This window comes from Myiozetetes cayanensis, unplaced genomic scaffold (assembly GCF_022539395.1).
Source record: "Myiozetetes cayanensis isolate MyiCay16 unplaced genomic scaffold, myiCay2020 scf13, whole genome shotgun sequence".
In the NCBI taxonomy this organism is placed as follows: Eukaryota; Metazoa; Chordata; class Aves; order Passeriformes; family Tyrannidae; genus Myiozetetes; species Myiozetetes cayanensis.
This window is the reverse complement of record NW_026086937.1, coordinates 17,723,962-17,741,912: the sequence shown is the minus strand read 5'-3', so window position 1 is coordinate 17,741,912 and position 17,951 is coordinate 17,723,962. Positions and strand designations below refer to the sequence as shown.

Genomic DNA, 17,951 nt, shown 5'->3' with positions numbered 1-17,951 from the left:
ACCTCTAGGATTCTAAAACATTCAATCAAATTCAATTAAACTGCATATTACAATTTTCTATACAGCAGTCATTATGGAATCCAGGCACAGGCTTTCAGACTTGAGAGCAGTAGCATCAAATGGCGTTGAGTAAATGCTGTCTCAGAAGGAAATGCTATAGTTCCTGATTTATAACCATTGCTTCCTTCAGGCCTGTTTTTTCCAATGCTAGACTTCAATCTGTACCCCAAAATCATTCCTCACGGCTTATTAGATCTTAAAACATCAGAGCCCAAATTGATCTTTGAAAAAAAGGATCAGAGGTTATGCAGAGTGATCTATGGCTTTCCTTGATCCATTACAAACCCCTCAAGGGAAAAGAGGCTCCGGTTTTAATTGGGCTATTAATTTTGGCTTATAAGCAGGAGTAATAAGTGGTGTTCTCTGAATCACTGGCAACTGTCTTGCTCTTGCTGTTCCCAGGTGATGAAGTAGGCGTTCCTCAGTTGCTTGCAGTGGCCTCACGTCTGAGGGACACGGCCGAGCTGTTCCAGTCGGATGAGATGCGCCCGGCCAACGACCCCAAGGAGCGAGCTCCTGTCAGAGTCAGGATGCTCAATGACGTGCTACAAAGCTTGGAGAAAAGCTTCCTGGTTCATAGAGCTCCTCCAGGACTTTACAGGTGGGGTGTTCCACGTGTTCTTTACTTGAGCTAAAACGGTTTTCAGTGTTGGCTCGGTTTGCAAAACTGTTGTACTTTAAAAAAACCCACCAAACCTCAGTGAGTATCTGAGATTAAAGCTATTTTTTCCTATCACATCCTCTCTGCAGAAAACATTGATTCATTACAGTACAAGGGGTCATTAGAATGCAGCACTGTAGCATTTCTGTCATGACATCTTTGCTAACAAGATGTACGGTGTGATTGCAACCCAGGCAGCATGACAGATATGTGTGTTAGACGGTACAGTAAGCTTCCAGAAAAAGAAAATATTTTGAGGTCTAATACTGCTTGACAAGCTCCACCTATATTTTATTTAAAACTTTTTACAGTTCATTGAAGATTCGGAATTATACAAGATACTCTGTAGCATTATTTAACATATTTAATTATATAGCAGGGTTCTTGGATGCATTTCAACCAGTCAAAGGCAGTACAATGCAGTGAATGAGGAGGCCTTAGTCAGTCACTGTTCATAACATCTTGTCTCTGGTTGGAGTTATTCTCTGATACGGGTTCAGCTGCACTACCCAGGTTGATTTTAAGACATCATACTCATTCCATCTTTTACTGTCTAAGAAGAAAGTCAGCAGTTGCTGTATCTCTCACTGTTGATTCCTCTACAAAATAAAAAACCCTGAACTTACAGCGATCAGTAGCTTAAAAAAAAAAAGGTTGAAAAACAAGAATTGGCCAAGCATGCCCTGAGGAGTGCCTGGTGCTCTGGCTCCTCAGGAGAAGTCATGAAGTGTGTCCGTGTGCTTCAGTACAAACTGTCTGAGCGCTGCAGCTCATCAGTGTGGAGTTTCAGAGCTCGACCCCAAGGGCATGTCCTGAGTGCCCTGGGCTGCACAGGAGGCAGTGTGGGCTGTCTGACTTCACCAGCTCTGCTGGGATAATTTTGAAGGACTCTGCAGCTCAAGATACCCGATGGCTCATCCATACTGCTCGTTAGGGGGCATTCCCAGGTGAAACTGTCCCTAAAGCCGTACCCAGGTTTTACTTTAGGGAAAACTGGTTTGCTTGCTCAAAAAAGAGAGCTTGGAAGACAACACAGATATACAGGAGACAGACCAGAGTCAGGACATAAGAGTAAATGAGGTATCTGCGTTATTTCGGAATATAAATGCACTTGCAACCAGAACTAACTGAATAGCAGAACAGTTCTTTGTTTCAGTTGATGGGAAAAATTATCAAAAATCTCAGTGCAAGTGATTTTATGTTGAGTAGACATAAAATAAACACATGGTAGAAGTAGACTTGGGAAGGAAAGCAAAAAGTACAGCAACAGGAGGAAGAGATTCTTCCAAGTGTTAGGAAGGGCATAAAACAAGTCCAGTCATCTTTTAACAAAAGCAAAGGGAAAAAATAAGAAAGGTAGTTGTGGGGAACCCAGCAATGTCAGTGAATGAAAAAAAGCCCTACAGCTATAATAAAGAAAATATAATAATTACATTTGGGGAGGGGCTAATTTACTTCCTTCCTGCTGTGACTGGATTTATAACATAAAGAAATAAAATGTGATTAAATAAATTCTCATATTCCAGGTTTAGCACTGCTGTCTGTCATGTCTGAACTGGTATGGTGTTGCAAAGGAGCCATAAAACTGCTTAATATAATGTAATGTGTCTGTGTTGCATTGCAAGGGCACATTGTTGAATCTGGCCCAGTTCTTTATTTGTAAAAATAAATTATGCCAAAACTTAGGATTCCAATAAGAGGGTTTTTGAGGTCTTCTAGTATTTCAATTCTTGCACTGCTTGCAGTATTAAGTTTGTTGTTTATCAAAATGTATTTGCTAGATATGCAGGTATAATGTGACTTAAATTTATCACCTGCTCTTCACAGTATTTCAGTACAGAGCAGAAGTACTTTTCCAGTAGACAGTGTGGAAGTGAGAATTTAGTATTTGTTCCCCTCCTGATTTAATTAAATTTGATAAAAGATTTAAGGGTAGGCAATAAAGTTGCTCCAAAATTTGGGAGGAAACATTGACTCTGACCTGACTTTGAATAATTTTACCAAATATCATCTGGAATATATAATAGAAAATATGTACACCTTGTATATCACCATTTAGATACTCATTTTAAAAGAATACACTCTTTATACTGTGCCAAGGTGTGTAATTGTTACCTTTAATGGAAAATCTACACAGATAAACCAGTCAAGGACACTGTTAGATTTCTGATTTCCTTTCTTGCCATTAAAAACCTGCAGTACAGTTTCTTAATTAAAGGGGGAGAAAACATCTAAACAAACGTCTTTTTTTGGATTATCTTTCTAGGGATCAAAAGTCCTTTTATTAATTGATGGACTTATATGAATATATTTTGTGTTCTGAAGCTATGATTGTATTGCAGGAACACCAGAAGTACTTGAAAAACCTGATATACTTTTTTTCTTTAGCTTGTATAACTTTAAGCTTATTCTTTTTGTAATTTGGTAAAGAAAACAAACAAAAGATTGAGTCTCACAGCCAGGACCTTGCATGCCATGTTTCATCCCAGTCAGAAGATTGATAGGCAAGTTATAAACCCCTGAAATAGTGGTTTATAATGGAAATGCTGGCAGCCCTTTAACTATAGCAGCACAAGCAGTACAGCAATAAATACTGTGCTTCATCTGTAAACAGAAATTTAGGATGCAGTTTGCAGCCTTGACCTTCAGGCTCCAACTGTGTTTAGATCATTAAGATTCCATAAATACTGTAATTTACAGCCTTCTGAAGGAAGAATTTGTGTGCACAGTAAAGGACGTATTCTTCACGAAAAAATGATTGCTTCCTGTATACCCATTTGGACTCATATTCTCAACCTCAATCAAAGCACTTGACAAATTTGCTGAAGTTTTAGGCATCATTTTTAGGCTTGTGTTCGTCCTAATTCACAGCTCTCTGGATCTATGCTATGTTGTCTGTCCTAGAACTTGAATTAAAAAGAAAGGTGAGTTTTTTTCTTTATTGCAGGAGAGGTAGGTTGCAATGTTACTTGCGCTTCTCCACTACAAGGGAACTAATATATCTTTTATTTATCTTTTTATTTTTCTTTTTGTGTGGTTTGCACACAACGTTGCCATAGCCATAGTCTCTCACTGTATATTTGTACTTAAAAAATTAAATGTCTCATTCCAGTCAATGTCGTAGGGCAATATATGGGCATAATTTATGCGTTATTCATCTATAATGAGCAGTAAAATTATTCAAATTACTTTTTTTTAATAATTAGATTAGGATATCTGACTAAATTGAACTTTTATTGGCATTGGCAGGTTATTCAATACAATGTCAGTAAACACAGTCATTTTGATGCTTATCCTACTTGCCTGAACTTCATGACATTGGACTGAAAATTCCACAATAGCACACTTTCCCCATGATACTCTATTTCCAACTGAGCTGGAAATATACAAGTACAGCTTCCATCAGGGTATTTTAGTCTTATCCAGAAATTTAGGCGGAATGAAAAATAATAGGTTGAGAAATATTATCCCACTTTGCGAAAGTTACCCTGGGACTTGATTTGGGGTTAGGACAAAATCGCTGAGTTTTATTGTACCTGAAGAGTTTCTTTGATTCCCAGTGGTAGCCCTGGGTAGATCTTCTATGTACAAAATAAGTGTGTAGGAACAGAATAGGATAGCTATTGATGTTCTTCATTTATCTTTGTTTCTCATAAGATAGCCATAATATTGATAATTTTTGGATTTATAATTTGCCATTATTTTAATGGAAAAATCACTTGAAATTGATTTATGTTGTTTCTTACCCTTAGCCATTTCTTGCTTTCCCCTCCTGCAATGTATACTAATGTGGAACATTTCTGTATATTTTCTGATTACCATATTTTGCTACTGGTAGTAATAACCACAGATTACACAGCAGTGGCATATAAAAGGTTTTGTTACTTTAGGCACTGTACATAGACAGGGGGAAAAAAAATATCTCAAGCATTTTGTCTGCTCAGTGAGGTGGTCAGCCTCAGCAGAGACAAAAAAAAGATTCCATAAATACTGATCATGTCTACTGTCATGCTTCTGCACGCTTTTCCCTCTACAAAAATGCCTACTGAAACACTGACACCACAATATCATGGGCAGCAAGGCATCATGTATCTTCCTGGTGTTTCTAAATGCTGAGTTCAAATCTTGTGTTTACCTAGACTGAGTAAGAGTGAAGAGTGTTCCCCCCATTCCTTGTGCATTTTATTGTGTTTCTTATATTTGCTGATCTCTACAGCTCCTGACAACCTGTCAGCCTAATGTATCTGTCAATTCTGTGTGTGCAGTCCTCAGGTACTTACATGGAGAGCTTCTGTCTCTGTTGAAATACGTAGCACTTCAATGAATAATAATATTGCAGAGAAATGAGATGATGAAGAAAACTTCATGAAGTATCAGGCATGGGACACTCAGTGCAGTAAGATATCCTGTCTCACTGAAAGTGTTCATTCTCTTCAGGTCCATGTCCAATCTCTATAGCAGTAAGTATGCAGGATTCCCTAGAATACCCTGGGATGCTCCCAGAAAAATTTCCAAATCTAAGAGAGTCACTAAAATCAGGGTTTGTGTCCTTGGTCTTTAAAATTGAAGCCAAAAATAGGTGCACGAGGGCTCACTCAGGTTGTCATTTCTGCTCCAGTTAGGTGGGTTTTACTCCTAATGGAGCATTGCCTAAGGATCAGTTATGTCCTGACTGACAGTTCTTTTAACAATTTTATAAAAGAATCAAAGTCATCTTGTGTAAAATCTTTCTTTTAAGAGTTTTGTCTTAGCACGCCAAGTTTATCCTGTCCGTTAAGGCTCTGTGCATCTGCCACCACTGTTTATGGAATTGTTGCAAGGGTGATTGTGCTTTGTCTAATAGATGTAATTGAGTGAATTGGGTAATAAGTAGGTGAAAAGTAAGAATTTGGAATGCAAGCTGTTTTCAACAAAGACCTCCAGCAGTTTTTATTGCTTATTTGTATACTAATTTAACTTCTTCCTTTTACTTCTTTTTATCAGGGGTACCCAAGTGTGACATTAACACTTCATTGGGCTAAAAAATTATAGCAAATCGGTTTTAATTCACTGAAAAAAATACTGGCAATAAGCAAAGATAGATTATGCACCCTAAATATCATGAAAGAACAATCAAAAGATATTTTTGGTACCATACAAAAAGGTAGTTTGCTGCTAATCTCATGCCACTCAAGTGTGTGTTGTTCACCAGAACAAATGTTTTCCTTTCAGATTGAGATTTGTTATATACATTTCTGACATATGCAGATTCTACTGGGGTTTTTTCTGCTTTGCTGGTAAACTGCAGCAAATTCTCAGGTTTCAAAATACACACGCCCTAAGAGTCTAGTTTCTACAGATACGTTTATTGGGAAAATTAAAGACCTTATTAAATCTCCATGTGTAAACAAGCTGCTCACTGGATTTACAGAGGACAGGCATTAAAGATGCAAATATCCTGCTAATCTTGAAGAGTAACATGGGCAAATGTAGTGCAATGTCATCTGAAAAATAAAACAAAGCCCTAGCCCAGAGTTTCTGCAGAAGACAGTAATTCTGTCTCGTTGTATAAACTCTAGAGGTTTGTTTTTTCGTTTTGAATTCTTCACTTATGACTTCAAATAGAAAATATTCCTGTCTCCTTTGTTGTAACATTTGAGACATTTTTGACTGACCTGAACCAAACACATGGAGTATTTTTATTGTTCTGCATTGTCTTATGTGGAGCAGAGAGTGATTTGAAACAGTGTTGATGATTCTTAGTGTGGGAAATACTGAAATAATTCATGTTGCACTGGCAGTAGTAGATAATGTTCTGTCTCATATTATCTGCCATGTGCAATTTGTAAATACAATGATAGAATTATGTTGGGGGAGAAGGAAAGAATTGTGTGCTGGTTGTAGAATAGTGTACCTCAGATTTTGCCATTCAGTCGGAGTAAATGAATTCTCGTCTTACTGCATAGCAGTGATTTCCCATCTGACTTTTGACCCCCATACCTTGCATCTTTCAAAATTTGCAACTCTTTTTCTTCTACAATTTTTCACATTTTATAAATTGAGTTATGAATAGTGGCATTACTTGTTTCTCTTTCTAATCCTTCACTGGTGCCTCTCAGTTCTGCAGTTCTTCATTTCCCTTCTCTCTGCTATGCATTTGTCCAAATGTATTTTTTACACCCAAAATGCCTCCCATTTTCTTCTACCTTATTCCTTTGAACTCTGCAGTGCTTGAGCAGTCTGATTGTGGTTTATGCAAGTTAGAGATGACAACCTGAAATATTCAGCAGTGACACAGTTTCAGCAAGACTTGCTGCATTGTAACTCACTTCATGACCTACTAATGGCAAGAAAATCACAGGAAATACTCCAGGTATAGTTTTTTTGTTTTCTCCAAGAATAAGGGAAGGCAAAAAGAAGTTTCATGAGGTAGGAGAACAGTGGCAGCTCTGTGCAGTCAGGAGATCTAAAATGCGGTGCAGAGCTTGGTAAATCTTTAATTAATGCTTGCATAGAAAGTGATTTTTTTTCCCAGTCTTTGGTAGCAGACATTGAATGGAAGAGTTAGGTTCCTGGTTTACATGCTTGTCTAAACAGAGTTTGTGTGTCTGGTGACCAGGGTTTGTAAAAGTGGGAACAATCATGAGTTGATGTGCATAGAATTTACAGCATAGTAAAATTGAATAGACTGAGTCATCTCTGCAGGTTATTCCTGATTAGAAACTCTTGCATAGGAATATAATTACAATTCTTAGCTACCAGATTATCATTTCTAGTCCTAATCTCAGAGACAAACCAGTTAGTTAGTGGTATGACAAGCAATGATGTCTATTTAACTAGATTGGCACAAACTAAGAAAATCTGAAGCCTAAACAGATACTGAACACTACATTCTAATAGCACTTATTTAGCTATCATTTTCTTTAAAGATACTTGGCACATGTAATTTCAGTTTAAAATCATAATTTAAGTCAAATTCATACATCCAAGTCACTAGCAGAATCTGGAGTAACACCCTTGATAAAAGGTGGACTGAAAGTACTTTATTCACTGCGTTCCTTTTAAACATTGTACCTGACTGTTAGGTGAGGGTATAGCACAGATGGGAGGACAGAGGAACTCCCTCCTCTCTTGAGCAGCTACCAGAAGCCAGGCATAATTAAGATCACTTGGAGTTCACTCACATGGTGCAAACACTCAAAAAATTTGAGGGACTGGGAAGAAGGTTCTGTCATGAATCTGCACATTCAGTGGATTATAATGTAGCTTCGGAGTTAAACTCTGAGTAGCACAAGAAGCTTCCCCCAGGATGCCTTTTCCTATCAGTGCAGCTCCCCACAGCAGGCATAGTTAGGAAAGTTTAAGAGCTGTTTAATTTGTGATGGACCTGTAGGTACAAATTTGAGCAGCATGAACATTCTCTGTGGACTGGAAAACTTTGGGAAGAGCTCTGACCGGGTCCTCCCAGTCCCTGTGGGAAAAATGAACAGTGCTGTGGTTATTCATTCACTGGACCAGACAGGTACAGTTTCATCCTCTGGGAGAGTGGATCTGTAACATTCATTTGTGTGTGGAGCTTCACATTTATCCTGGCACACATCAATAGCAATTACTGGTTGATAATGCTCTTACGAATTCCTGCTATGGTTATTATTTTTCTCATGACTAATAATCATGCTGAATTATGACCTTTCCTAATACTGAGGAGGTGCAATAAAGTGAATTAAACTCATACTCAAAACACCTGATCCGTATGAGTGGCAATTGAAATGGTTTTTTTCCTTTGGAATCACCAAGATGTGTAATAGCCATGAATTAATGACTGTATTTGTTGTCTTGTAAATTTTTTACTATTTAAAGAGCATTTGCTGCATAAATACTACTGAATTAGCCATCTGCAGACATGTAATTATGGCAGACTTTAAAGCTTATTTAAGCAGAGAACGTGGAAATCTTTTCATTACACCTGCAAAAGCAGAAAACCACTGTAATCAGGGATTATGTTATGGCTGGAAACCAGATTTCTCACTTCCCTGATATGAAGGGTAAACCTGGATTTACATACCTTAATTTGTTTTTGTTTTCTATATTTCTCATGAAGTATAGAAAATCCTTCTAATTAGATTGATTTGTATACTTAAAGACTTCTCTCTGCACATCAGACCCATTATGTTTGTGATCCAGTAAATATTACTACGCATATCTTGTAATTTATTGCAGCATTGGTTGTCCCAAAGACAAGACTTTATCCAGGAAATACAATTGCTCACGCTTCCCAAGAACATGCATGGTCTTAGCCTGGCAAAAAACCTGATTTTTTTCTGAAAAATGACATTTGTTTTAATATATGGCCTATCTCACAGCACTTGTTCTGTTAACTGTAAAAACCCTGTCCCAGCTGTTCCATGAGCTCAGTGCAGAGCTCTCATGCCAACAACTAGCAAGTAGGATGCAGTTTCCACTCAGTGTCCCTTGCTGGCAGATCTTGCTTGGGTCTGTGCTTATGGTGCTAAATAGGGCAAGAATATTTAGTTACGGAGAAAAATCTACTGCCATCTCAGAAAGCTATACAAAGTATTAGATTTTGGATTTATTAAATATGACAAAAACTTAATATTTTATACGTGATTCCACATTTTTGAGTCACGACAGATGAGAACCACTGTCTGTGATAATATCCAGGAACACATCTCGGATATACTACAAACATAAATGAGATTCATTGGGAAAATAGTTAATATGCAAAATTCATCCACTAATATATTACCCAGGTAATAGGGCTTAGAAATTTGGTGATGAGATCATTAACAGGAAAATTACCTTAACTAGGATTAAAAAGAAGTGTTAATTTCGTGTGTATGCATGCCATTGAAGGTAATAAAGATACAACTTTAGGCATTTCTTTAAAGAATGTATTATGACATAATTAATCTTTTATCCATAGTTAACTCTGATAATGATCCATCTGATTTTAGCTGTGAGGGTAATGGTCTCACATCACGTGGTATGGAGTTACTTTAGATGATAAACTTAGTCAGGATCAGCACTGAAGACCAAGGTCAAGCCTATTTACTGCCTTGAGCACTGGACCCTGAGTGCTGCTTCCTTTGAAAATGCTGTTCCTCCTTAGGAATCAGATGTTTTACATGATTTCTAAATAAAAAGCCCTATGAAGCCATCAGAACATCAGCTGTGAGCCATTTGGAAATAATATTATTAATTCACTTCCCTCAAGTCCTTCAGAATAGTAGCACATCTGTTTTGAATTCGAGTATTTCAGACTGAGACATCCTTAAACGACAAATAGTTTCCTCCAAATTACTCACATAAGCATATGTTTCTTTCACTTCAAAAGCAACTGTAGCATAAATCATTCAAAGAACAACATGCCTACATTTGTTACCAACAGCTACATTATTTGGAAGTTAACAAAGTATGTTTCATACCAGTTGCTGCCAGGGAAATACAATTTTAAAATACAGTTATATCAGTTTTGTTCAATGCATCACCACTCTTTCAAGTGTACCTGCAAGTCCTTGTTCTAAGAAATCACAGAAAAAGTATTCATGGATTTTCAAGGAATTTTTACATTTCTGTGGAGTATTCATCATTCTTTCATCAGCTGCATATAGGGTTTAAAGGCTCTATGGGAAAGAGTCTGATAGGGGGTTTTGTGGCTTCTTCGGGAATTTCTAGATAAAGTCTCTTAATTAATTTCTGTAAAACCCTAGGGAAAATAATGCTTAATTAGAGGACTGCTCTTTAGCAGCGATAAATAGTGACTTGCAACTTCTGAAGAACAGATGCATCCTATTTTTTTTCTTTTTTGTTCCACTTGTGTGCAGTCATTCTGTACTATTGAAGCTGTAGAATGGATTCTTCTTACTTACTGATGTTGTTTACTCCAAAGCAAAGAATAAATCAGGCTCCTAAACTCAGCAGATTTTCACCATGAGAAAAACTGTGAGTGCAGGGTAATGTTGATGTTCAGCACTGGCAAATAGATATTTTATTGCAGCCTGATTTCACTCAAATTCAGTCTTTAAATTAGTCAGACTTCTTAGCTCCATTAGTCTTATTTGAGGCTGTTCCAGAACATCAGGCCTCTTATGATCAGCTCCTTGCATCAAGTTTCCATCTTCCATTTGTTCATGTTTATTATGTATTTTCCTAGACACTGTTTGCTATCATGAGTCACAAAAATGAATAAATTATTGTTTATGTAATGCAAGTGAAAAAGTTTCAGCACAGGTTGTCATAGATTCAGTCATAGATTCCTTTTTTTTCCGAGCTGTCGCAGAACACTGTCAACGTCGGCAGAAAATCAAGATTAGCATTTTGTTAGCTTTATTTTATGTCAGTTTTTTCTGTTGACAGAAATTATTTAACTATCAAAAGAATTGTTTCCTAGGTGTTTCAGAACAGAAGTGAAAGTGAATTTTTTTCTCTGAATGTTGAATTTTGATCATAAAACAATCCTCAAGCAACCTTTACTTGGCTTGATTTCTTTAATAGGTCTTTCTCTTTAGGGTTCTGAATGCTCCAACATGCAAGTTCATCTGGTAGATGAATTTGTAATCATCCCCAGAATAGTTTTAAGGGTGGGAATGTCTTTAGGTGAGGTTAGGATGGGTCAGAGTCAGATCTTTAGTTGAAGATTGTCTTTAAGTTGATAAGGGCTGTTCCCTACCTTTAGAAAGGACTGTAACCAAAGGGAACTGTAGGGAAATAATAGATAGTGTATCTTGTAACCCACTATCCTTCCAGTTTGGCTTCTCCTTTTCCCTTTGTTAATTTGGCTGGCAGTCAAGCCAAGCCAACCGTCAAGACACTTCACAGGGCTGCCAAAATTGGGATTTATTTTTTTAACAAGCCCTGTTCTAAACTGACCTCTCAGAAATGTATTCGAACCTGGAATAATTATCTCCTTGTAGTCCCATTTCCCAACAGGGTTCTCTTCATGCAGACTGACCATAACCTCTGTTTGCCATAAGTGATTCAATTAGAGGTGTCCTAATGCCTGTCTCTTATGCAAAATAAATTTCTATCTAGCAGGAAGTGAATTTATCTGTTTTGCCACAACAATGCCTTTGAAATGCCTTTCCGGTGGTTAGACCTTATTTAGGTTTGATATCTGGATTACCTGTAGCTTATCAACTGCTGATAACATGCAAATACATACCTTTGAGGCAGACACCTCTGAGTGTATGTGGTTTTAATACATCACTTTCTGGAAAGTATATATTGGTAGAACAGTTTGTAGATGAGAACACTAAGGGAAGGCAGGTGATGGCTCTTTTAAAAGGAGCAAGCAAAAGTTAGAAACAACATATTAGAAATAAAAAGACCTTAAATATGATGTGCTGAGTTTTTGGGGACTTGAGAAAGTGAAGGAATAGTGACATTTGCAGCTCTAATGACATGTAATGACAGTTTACCAGGGCATATATTTTGTCCTGGTCTTATATGGCCAGCAGCGCCAATTTTATTATGATAAACCTTCTGCCACAATAGTGCTATGAAATAAAACAGGAAAGATAATATAACTGCATGTGGGTGTCAAAAAGGTTTAGAAAATAAGAAGAGAGGAAAGGAGAAGAACTGTTGGAGATCAAAAGGATAAGGAACCCAGAGGAAGAAGGGAAACTTTCTGTACCATCAACATAAAATTTTCTTAGGTGCAAGCAAGTGTACATAAATGAGTATAAATCAGCTCATGCTGTTTTCAGGGAAGAAGAATTTGTAATATTTTTATGTCCTGCAGTAAATAAACACCCTGTGGAAGTGGAAGTTCCAGCATGTAAATAATGTTATTAGAATGCATTTATTTATTTACCAAGGTAATAATATTTTATGTTTTACGAATATGAATGAAACCAAACTCCTAGATGTAAGAGAAGTGCATTCAAAATAGAACAGTATCAGGAGAAAGTGAAACTCAGAGAATCCTTGTTCTGGTGTGCTTTTTTTTTTCTTGGAGGGTACAAGAAGAAACAATTCAAGGATTTATAAAATTGAGTTTGTGAGGATGCTGAAGTCATAGCACATTGTGTTATAACTGGAATAGGCAGAGGCTGCCCATAGCATTTACCTGTACACAATTCTAATGTGAGTCCACAGAGAAAAAGGACAGTGTACTTGCCATTATGTACTAATGATTTAATAATTACTTTTCAAAATCTCAAATATAGGCTCTTAGATGGGAGTCTGCTTGTAAGTACCTGAATAATTGAGCTTGTGTTGCTCATTACCTGCAAACTTTTCTTATAAGCTAAAAAATGCTTTTTCTTGACAAGAATAATGCAATAATCTAGTTTTATCCTATACTGTCCAGTTGTTCTACTATAACTTCCAAAATAGCTTTAAGTGGTGTTAAAATCAAATTTTTAGTGTGATCTGTCATTTCAAGAATTTTTCAAATTCATTCTGGTCTGGTGGGTATGACATTACCTCCTTATTTGTGATAGTGTAAAACAGCATTTAATGGCATTGTTTTGATCAGTAATGCTTATGTTCCTAGGCCTGAAAAGGGCTCATAAAAGTTACAGAAGAGGTTCTGTTAAGAGTTCAGTTTTACAGTTTCTTTGCTTTACTTTGCTAAGGCTGGTTCTTTTGTTTGGAGCCATTTTACCTCTTTCAGTGGTACTGCCTGAAGTTCTTGCTTAGGTTTCCTGCTTCGGTGTTACACTTTTCAGGTCACTGAGATGTGTCGTAGGAACAAGTCCATTTAGATAAGTGATGTGTGTTGTAATTTCATTAGTCTTATCAATAATGTACTGCAGTTTTCTGGTTTGGAGTCTCTTTTTGTTTTGTGTGGGTCAGGCTGACTGTGTGAATTACATTTAGGAGATCAAAATAGTTAAAGATGAAGGTAGATACTTAAGCAATTAGACCAGAGACTGGAATTGTTGTTTTAGAGGTGTAGGCTACAAAACCAATTTGTGTTAAGGAATGTTTAGGTAATTGAATTTCACAGTATAAATTAAAGTCTCTTGCTATCATTATGCGTGTTGTGGGCTCATAGTGATATCTTGTGCCAGTGAAATGGCTGGGGTTTATTTTTCAGTCCCTGTGTAATCTTTAATGAAAACACTTTTCTGACTTGTAAAGGCTTGGAAGTAATAAACTGGACTGACCATTTTTTTCGTTTGATGAAGCTTGGACAGAGATAAGAAGTAAACTTGTATAAAGTGTTTCTCATGAACGTGCATAAAGAGAGAAATCATTTTATGCAACAAAGGAGTGGCATGGCTTGCCAAGCAAAGATAAGTAATTGGAAAATATAAGATCCTAGTGAGAACTCCTAGCAGAAAATTCAAAAAAACAGGTGCTGTATGATGTTACTTATTATTATTATTATTATTATTATTTGCATAGATAAAAACAAAAAGTAGGTTCTGTCGTACCATATGCTGAAGTCATATTACTATAGCAAAAGTTAAGATATTATTTAAACTATGACAGCAAACGGCTTGTCTCTTTCATTCATCCAACCACTAAGCTTTTCTCATCAGACACTAATTTACACCACAGTCGGGTGGGATGGGCTAGGAACACCTGTCTTTTACAGTGGATCACCTACCTGTGCCTTTAACTGTGCAATCACCTGTGATTCCAAAGTCACACAGTAAATTTTAACTGTGTTAGCATCCTTACGTGTCAAGGCAAACCATCCTTTTAGCCTGTGTGCCTTGTTTGGAGCACATTTGAAGATGGGGCAGGAGAAGATCTGTTCCTATTCAACACAAATGTTGTCTCAGCAGTCCCCAGACATTCCAATGTTTATGTCCATTCCAATGTTTATGCCATCCTCTCTTTAGAGCCTGATTTCTAGCAGTCTAAGTCAGTGTTGCTCTGCTGATGGTTATCATCTTATGATACTTTTTACTAGTTGACATTACCCCTAATAAAGGAATAGAGGGATTCTAATATAGATCAGGGAGCCAGTATTGTAGGCATTGGAATAGAATTCCAGCTCAGTCAAAGTCTCCCAGCCACCAGCAATAAGATCTCTCCTAAGAGTAGAAAGTAATGTGATTATTTTCTACTGTCCTTGCTGTTGAAGGTGTTTGAGGGGTTGTGAACAGGCTACTTTCTCCCTGTGAACTGCAGGAACTACAGAGGAGAGTTCTTCAAAAGCCTAGTTCTGCTTGCACTGATCTCAGCAGGAGTCCCTGAACTGATTTCAGAGGGAGCAAAATCAATCCCTGCTTTGAAAAATACAGTATTTCCCATAGCACAGCCTATCTTTGAAAACCAACCAACAAGGAATTTATCTGGTTCTCGGCATACAAAGTTTTCATTTACTATATCACAGGGACTGCTTTGGGACAGTCCACCATATAGCTTGAGTCACCTTTGAGTGTAAGATGCATCTTAGTCTGAGGAACAGCAGCATCAGCTCAGAGCTAAGGAACAGCAGTGCAAGCTGAGGAAGTTATTGCCACATCTGCCTGTTACAGTCCTCTTGATGGAAATTCCTGTCCCTGCTGAGCTGTTCCTGGAAGTGCTTCTAACCTATTTCAGTCTAAATGATCGAGGTCAGTGATGACCTATTGTTTAAACTGTGTAAGCTGTCCTGCTGCTGCAGTGTTGGATTCAACCCCTTTCCCTCCTGTCTTTAAAACTGCAGTGTATTGCATTGCAGAACCCTTGAAATGGATGGATGTATTGCTGCCAGGGGATGAGAAGCTTACCTTTCCTACTGCACGTTGCTGGGTTTCCTATGTTTTCCCAACATAGGAAGGCAAAAACATAGCCTGAAAAATTGGCCTGTGAGGATAGCAGTTATTTCATATTGAAAAACACTGCCTCTCTTTCAAAACACTTTTTTTATTATAAACTGAAAAGCATGGCAGAAGATTGTAGTTGTTCTGTGCTGTCATTTATAGGGATACTTTTTTACTTTTCCCCCTGGCAGACTGGCAATAGGTGATTCATAAGATGCCCTTTTGTGGTCATCTGTCTTGTAGGTACTTGGCCTTTTTATTACTAATTTGGAGTTGCCATTTGGCCTGTTCTGTTGTGCAATTAGGTTACTAACAAAGTATGTAAGTTGTCCTGTTTCTTGATGGTTTCATTCCATGAAACGACATCTCCCTGCCCCAAACACCTGCCTTGTATTTAAGGATAAAGTCCTGCACCAAATCACTGTAGCTTTCCTGTTTCAAATTTCACTCATTTCTGTTTACAATCAAAGGAGCTGCTGGGTGGAGATTTATGATATTTACATGCTCTTCTAATTAAAATAATGATTACACCTGGTTTTGGATAGCATTTATAGCCTGCTTCAAAGAGTCTCATTAAAATCACTCACTAGCTTTGAATTCTGAGCCTTCCACACCTCATACAGATAACATTTCCAAGGGATCAGACAACACTCTTCCACGTGTTTTTCTATAAACCATTAAAAAGTTTTTCAGATATTCTAGGAAAACACAGATTTTGTTTCACAAGGGTATAGCTGTGTGTGCTGTTTATTTCCTTCCTCGAGTATGTGACATTAAAGATGGGTTGCTCTTGTTCTGATGCCACAAAGGATTATTGATGAAGTAAAGGCTCTGCTGAAGGCAATGAGAGTTTCACCATTGACTTCAACGTAGCTGGAATTTTGCCTCTGAAGAGGGAAATAAATAACAGGAGCAGATAGGAAAAACAAAAACAACCCCAGACCTGTGCTGAGGGCTCACAGCAATAATCAAACGTTTTTTTAGAGGGGAATAAATGGAATCCAACTGAGACGCGAAATCCTTCATGAGGGGTGTGATAGGTGTAAGCTCATGCTTTTGAATAAAATCTTGAATGGTCAAAGAGGAATGTGAGATTTCTTTGATGGATTTAGTGACTGTTTCAGTGCATGTACTCATAGTTCAGTGAACAAGGTATAATAAATATGCAGTTGCCTTTCACTTTGCCATGGGTCAGCTTTACTGTGCATAATACATATCATCTGTAAAGTGTGGCTGATACTTGCAGGGTTTCTTGATGGCTTCTGATGAATTGTTTTGAGTAAAAAGTTTACCATTCTCTCCATTGTTCTCTTCTAGAAATATTCTTTACAGACTGGATGAAAGGACCAGCCAGTTTTCACTACTGCTGGAGGCACTGGAGCACTGCAAACTACATCAGTCAAATGAGACCATTCAGGCAGCCTTGTCAGAGGTGCTGAACAGCATCAATTCAGCTCAGGTTTACTTCAAAGCAGGACTTGATGTGTTTGAGACCACCTTAGCTGGAAAGAAATGAGAGGATTCTCTGCATTCTAAGACATTTGTTTACAACTCGCTAAACAAAAGTTCAGCTTGGACCAGAATTGCTCTGAGGATGAAACTTTTCTCAGCTTTTCCTTCAGTTGTCGCTTAAAGGTACCGCAGAGCGTGGTTTTATAAATATAAAACAGTCTTTTGCACTGTTCACAGTATATCTCAAATGTCTGTTTCTGAATGTATGAAACACAATGAGAGGGAATAACACTTAAGTTAGGATTTCTGGAGGGACATCTGCTGTATTTTTATATGTAAAATACGTTTTTACGACTAAGATCTCAATCTTGCGAAGTACCAAGCACGTCCTGCAACGCGCTGAAGACCCGGTTCTGAGACACCCCAGGTGTATATCTGGGTGAGCTTTCCATCCCTGCTCTGTCAGAAAAATCTGACTTAAGTATACTGTTGTGTTTCTTACCTTCTTCAGCACACTCATCTTCTTCATTCAGAGTAAGTATTTGAAGGATGTGGCATTTCAGGTATCCAGCACCAGAGTGAAAATGCACAAAACACCTTTACTGGTGCAATCCAACATCTTTACTCCTGTGGAACAATAAATACCTCAATTCTGAGAATAGAGATTAACTTTGATTATTCCATTTCTGTATGAAAATAAAGAGTTGTTTTCTCTAATGTTTCTTGAAGAGAAAATTTTTGTGGCGGTTTCAAGTGATTTGAAAAGTTTGAGTCAACATTTACTTGCACAAGAATAACTTCAGTCTTTATTTTAAATAAAAGAACTGCCTGATCTTATAAGGGTACAGGCCTTATAAGCTTATACATTACCAAAACAGCCCACTTCAAGGTCTCTCTAAATTTCCTGAGAGCTGTAAATGAAAACAAGGCCTCCAAATCCTGGAAACAGTTTTGGGATTCCATCACTCAGACACAGCACCCACTATTCCAGGCCTGGCATATAGCACCTGGATTGTTGTCAAAAAGCACAAGCAAAATATAAATGCTGTAGAACCTGCTGTAGAACCAGG

The 17,951-nt window shown here is 37.6% G+C and overlaps 1 protein-coding gene across 7 annotated transcripts in view; it reads left to right on the top strand.

The window, feature by feature from the left end:
• Positions 1-17,598, top strand: part of NAALADL2 (N-acetylated alpha-linked acidic dipeptidase like 2) — a 434,035-nt gene extending 416,437 nt beyond the window's left edge. For all 7 annotated transcript variants that reach the window (XM_050308259.1, XM_050308262.1, XM_050308258.1 and 4 more), the window contains 2 exons: positions 463-661; positions 16,747-17,598. In XM_050308259.1, the coding sequence (XP_050164216.1) occupies positions 463-661; positions 16,747-16,945 (398 nt within the window). In that variant the 3' untranslated portion in view covers positions 16,946-17,598. The remainder of the gene's footprint in view (positions 1-462; positions 662-16,746) is intronic.
• The last annotated feature ends 353 nt before the right edge of the window (positions 17,599-17,951 follow it).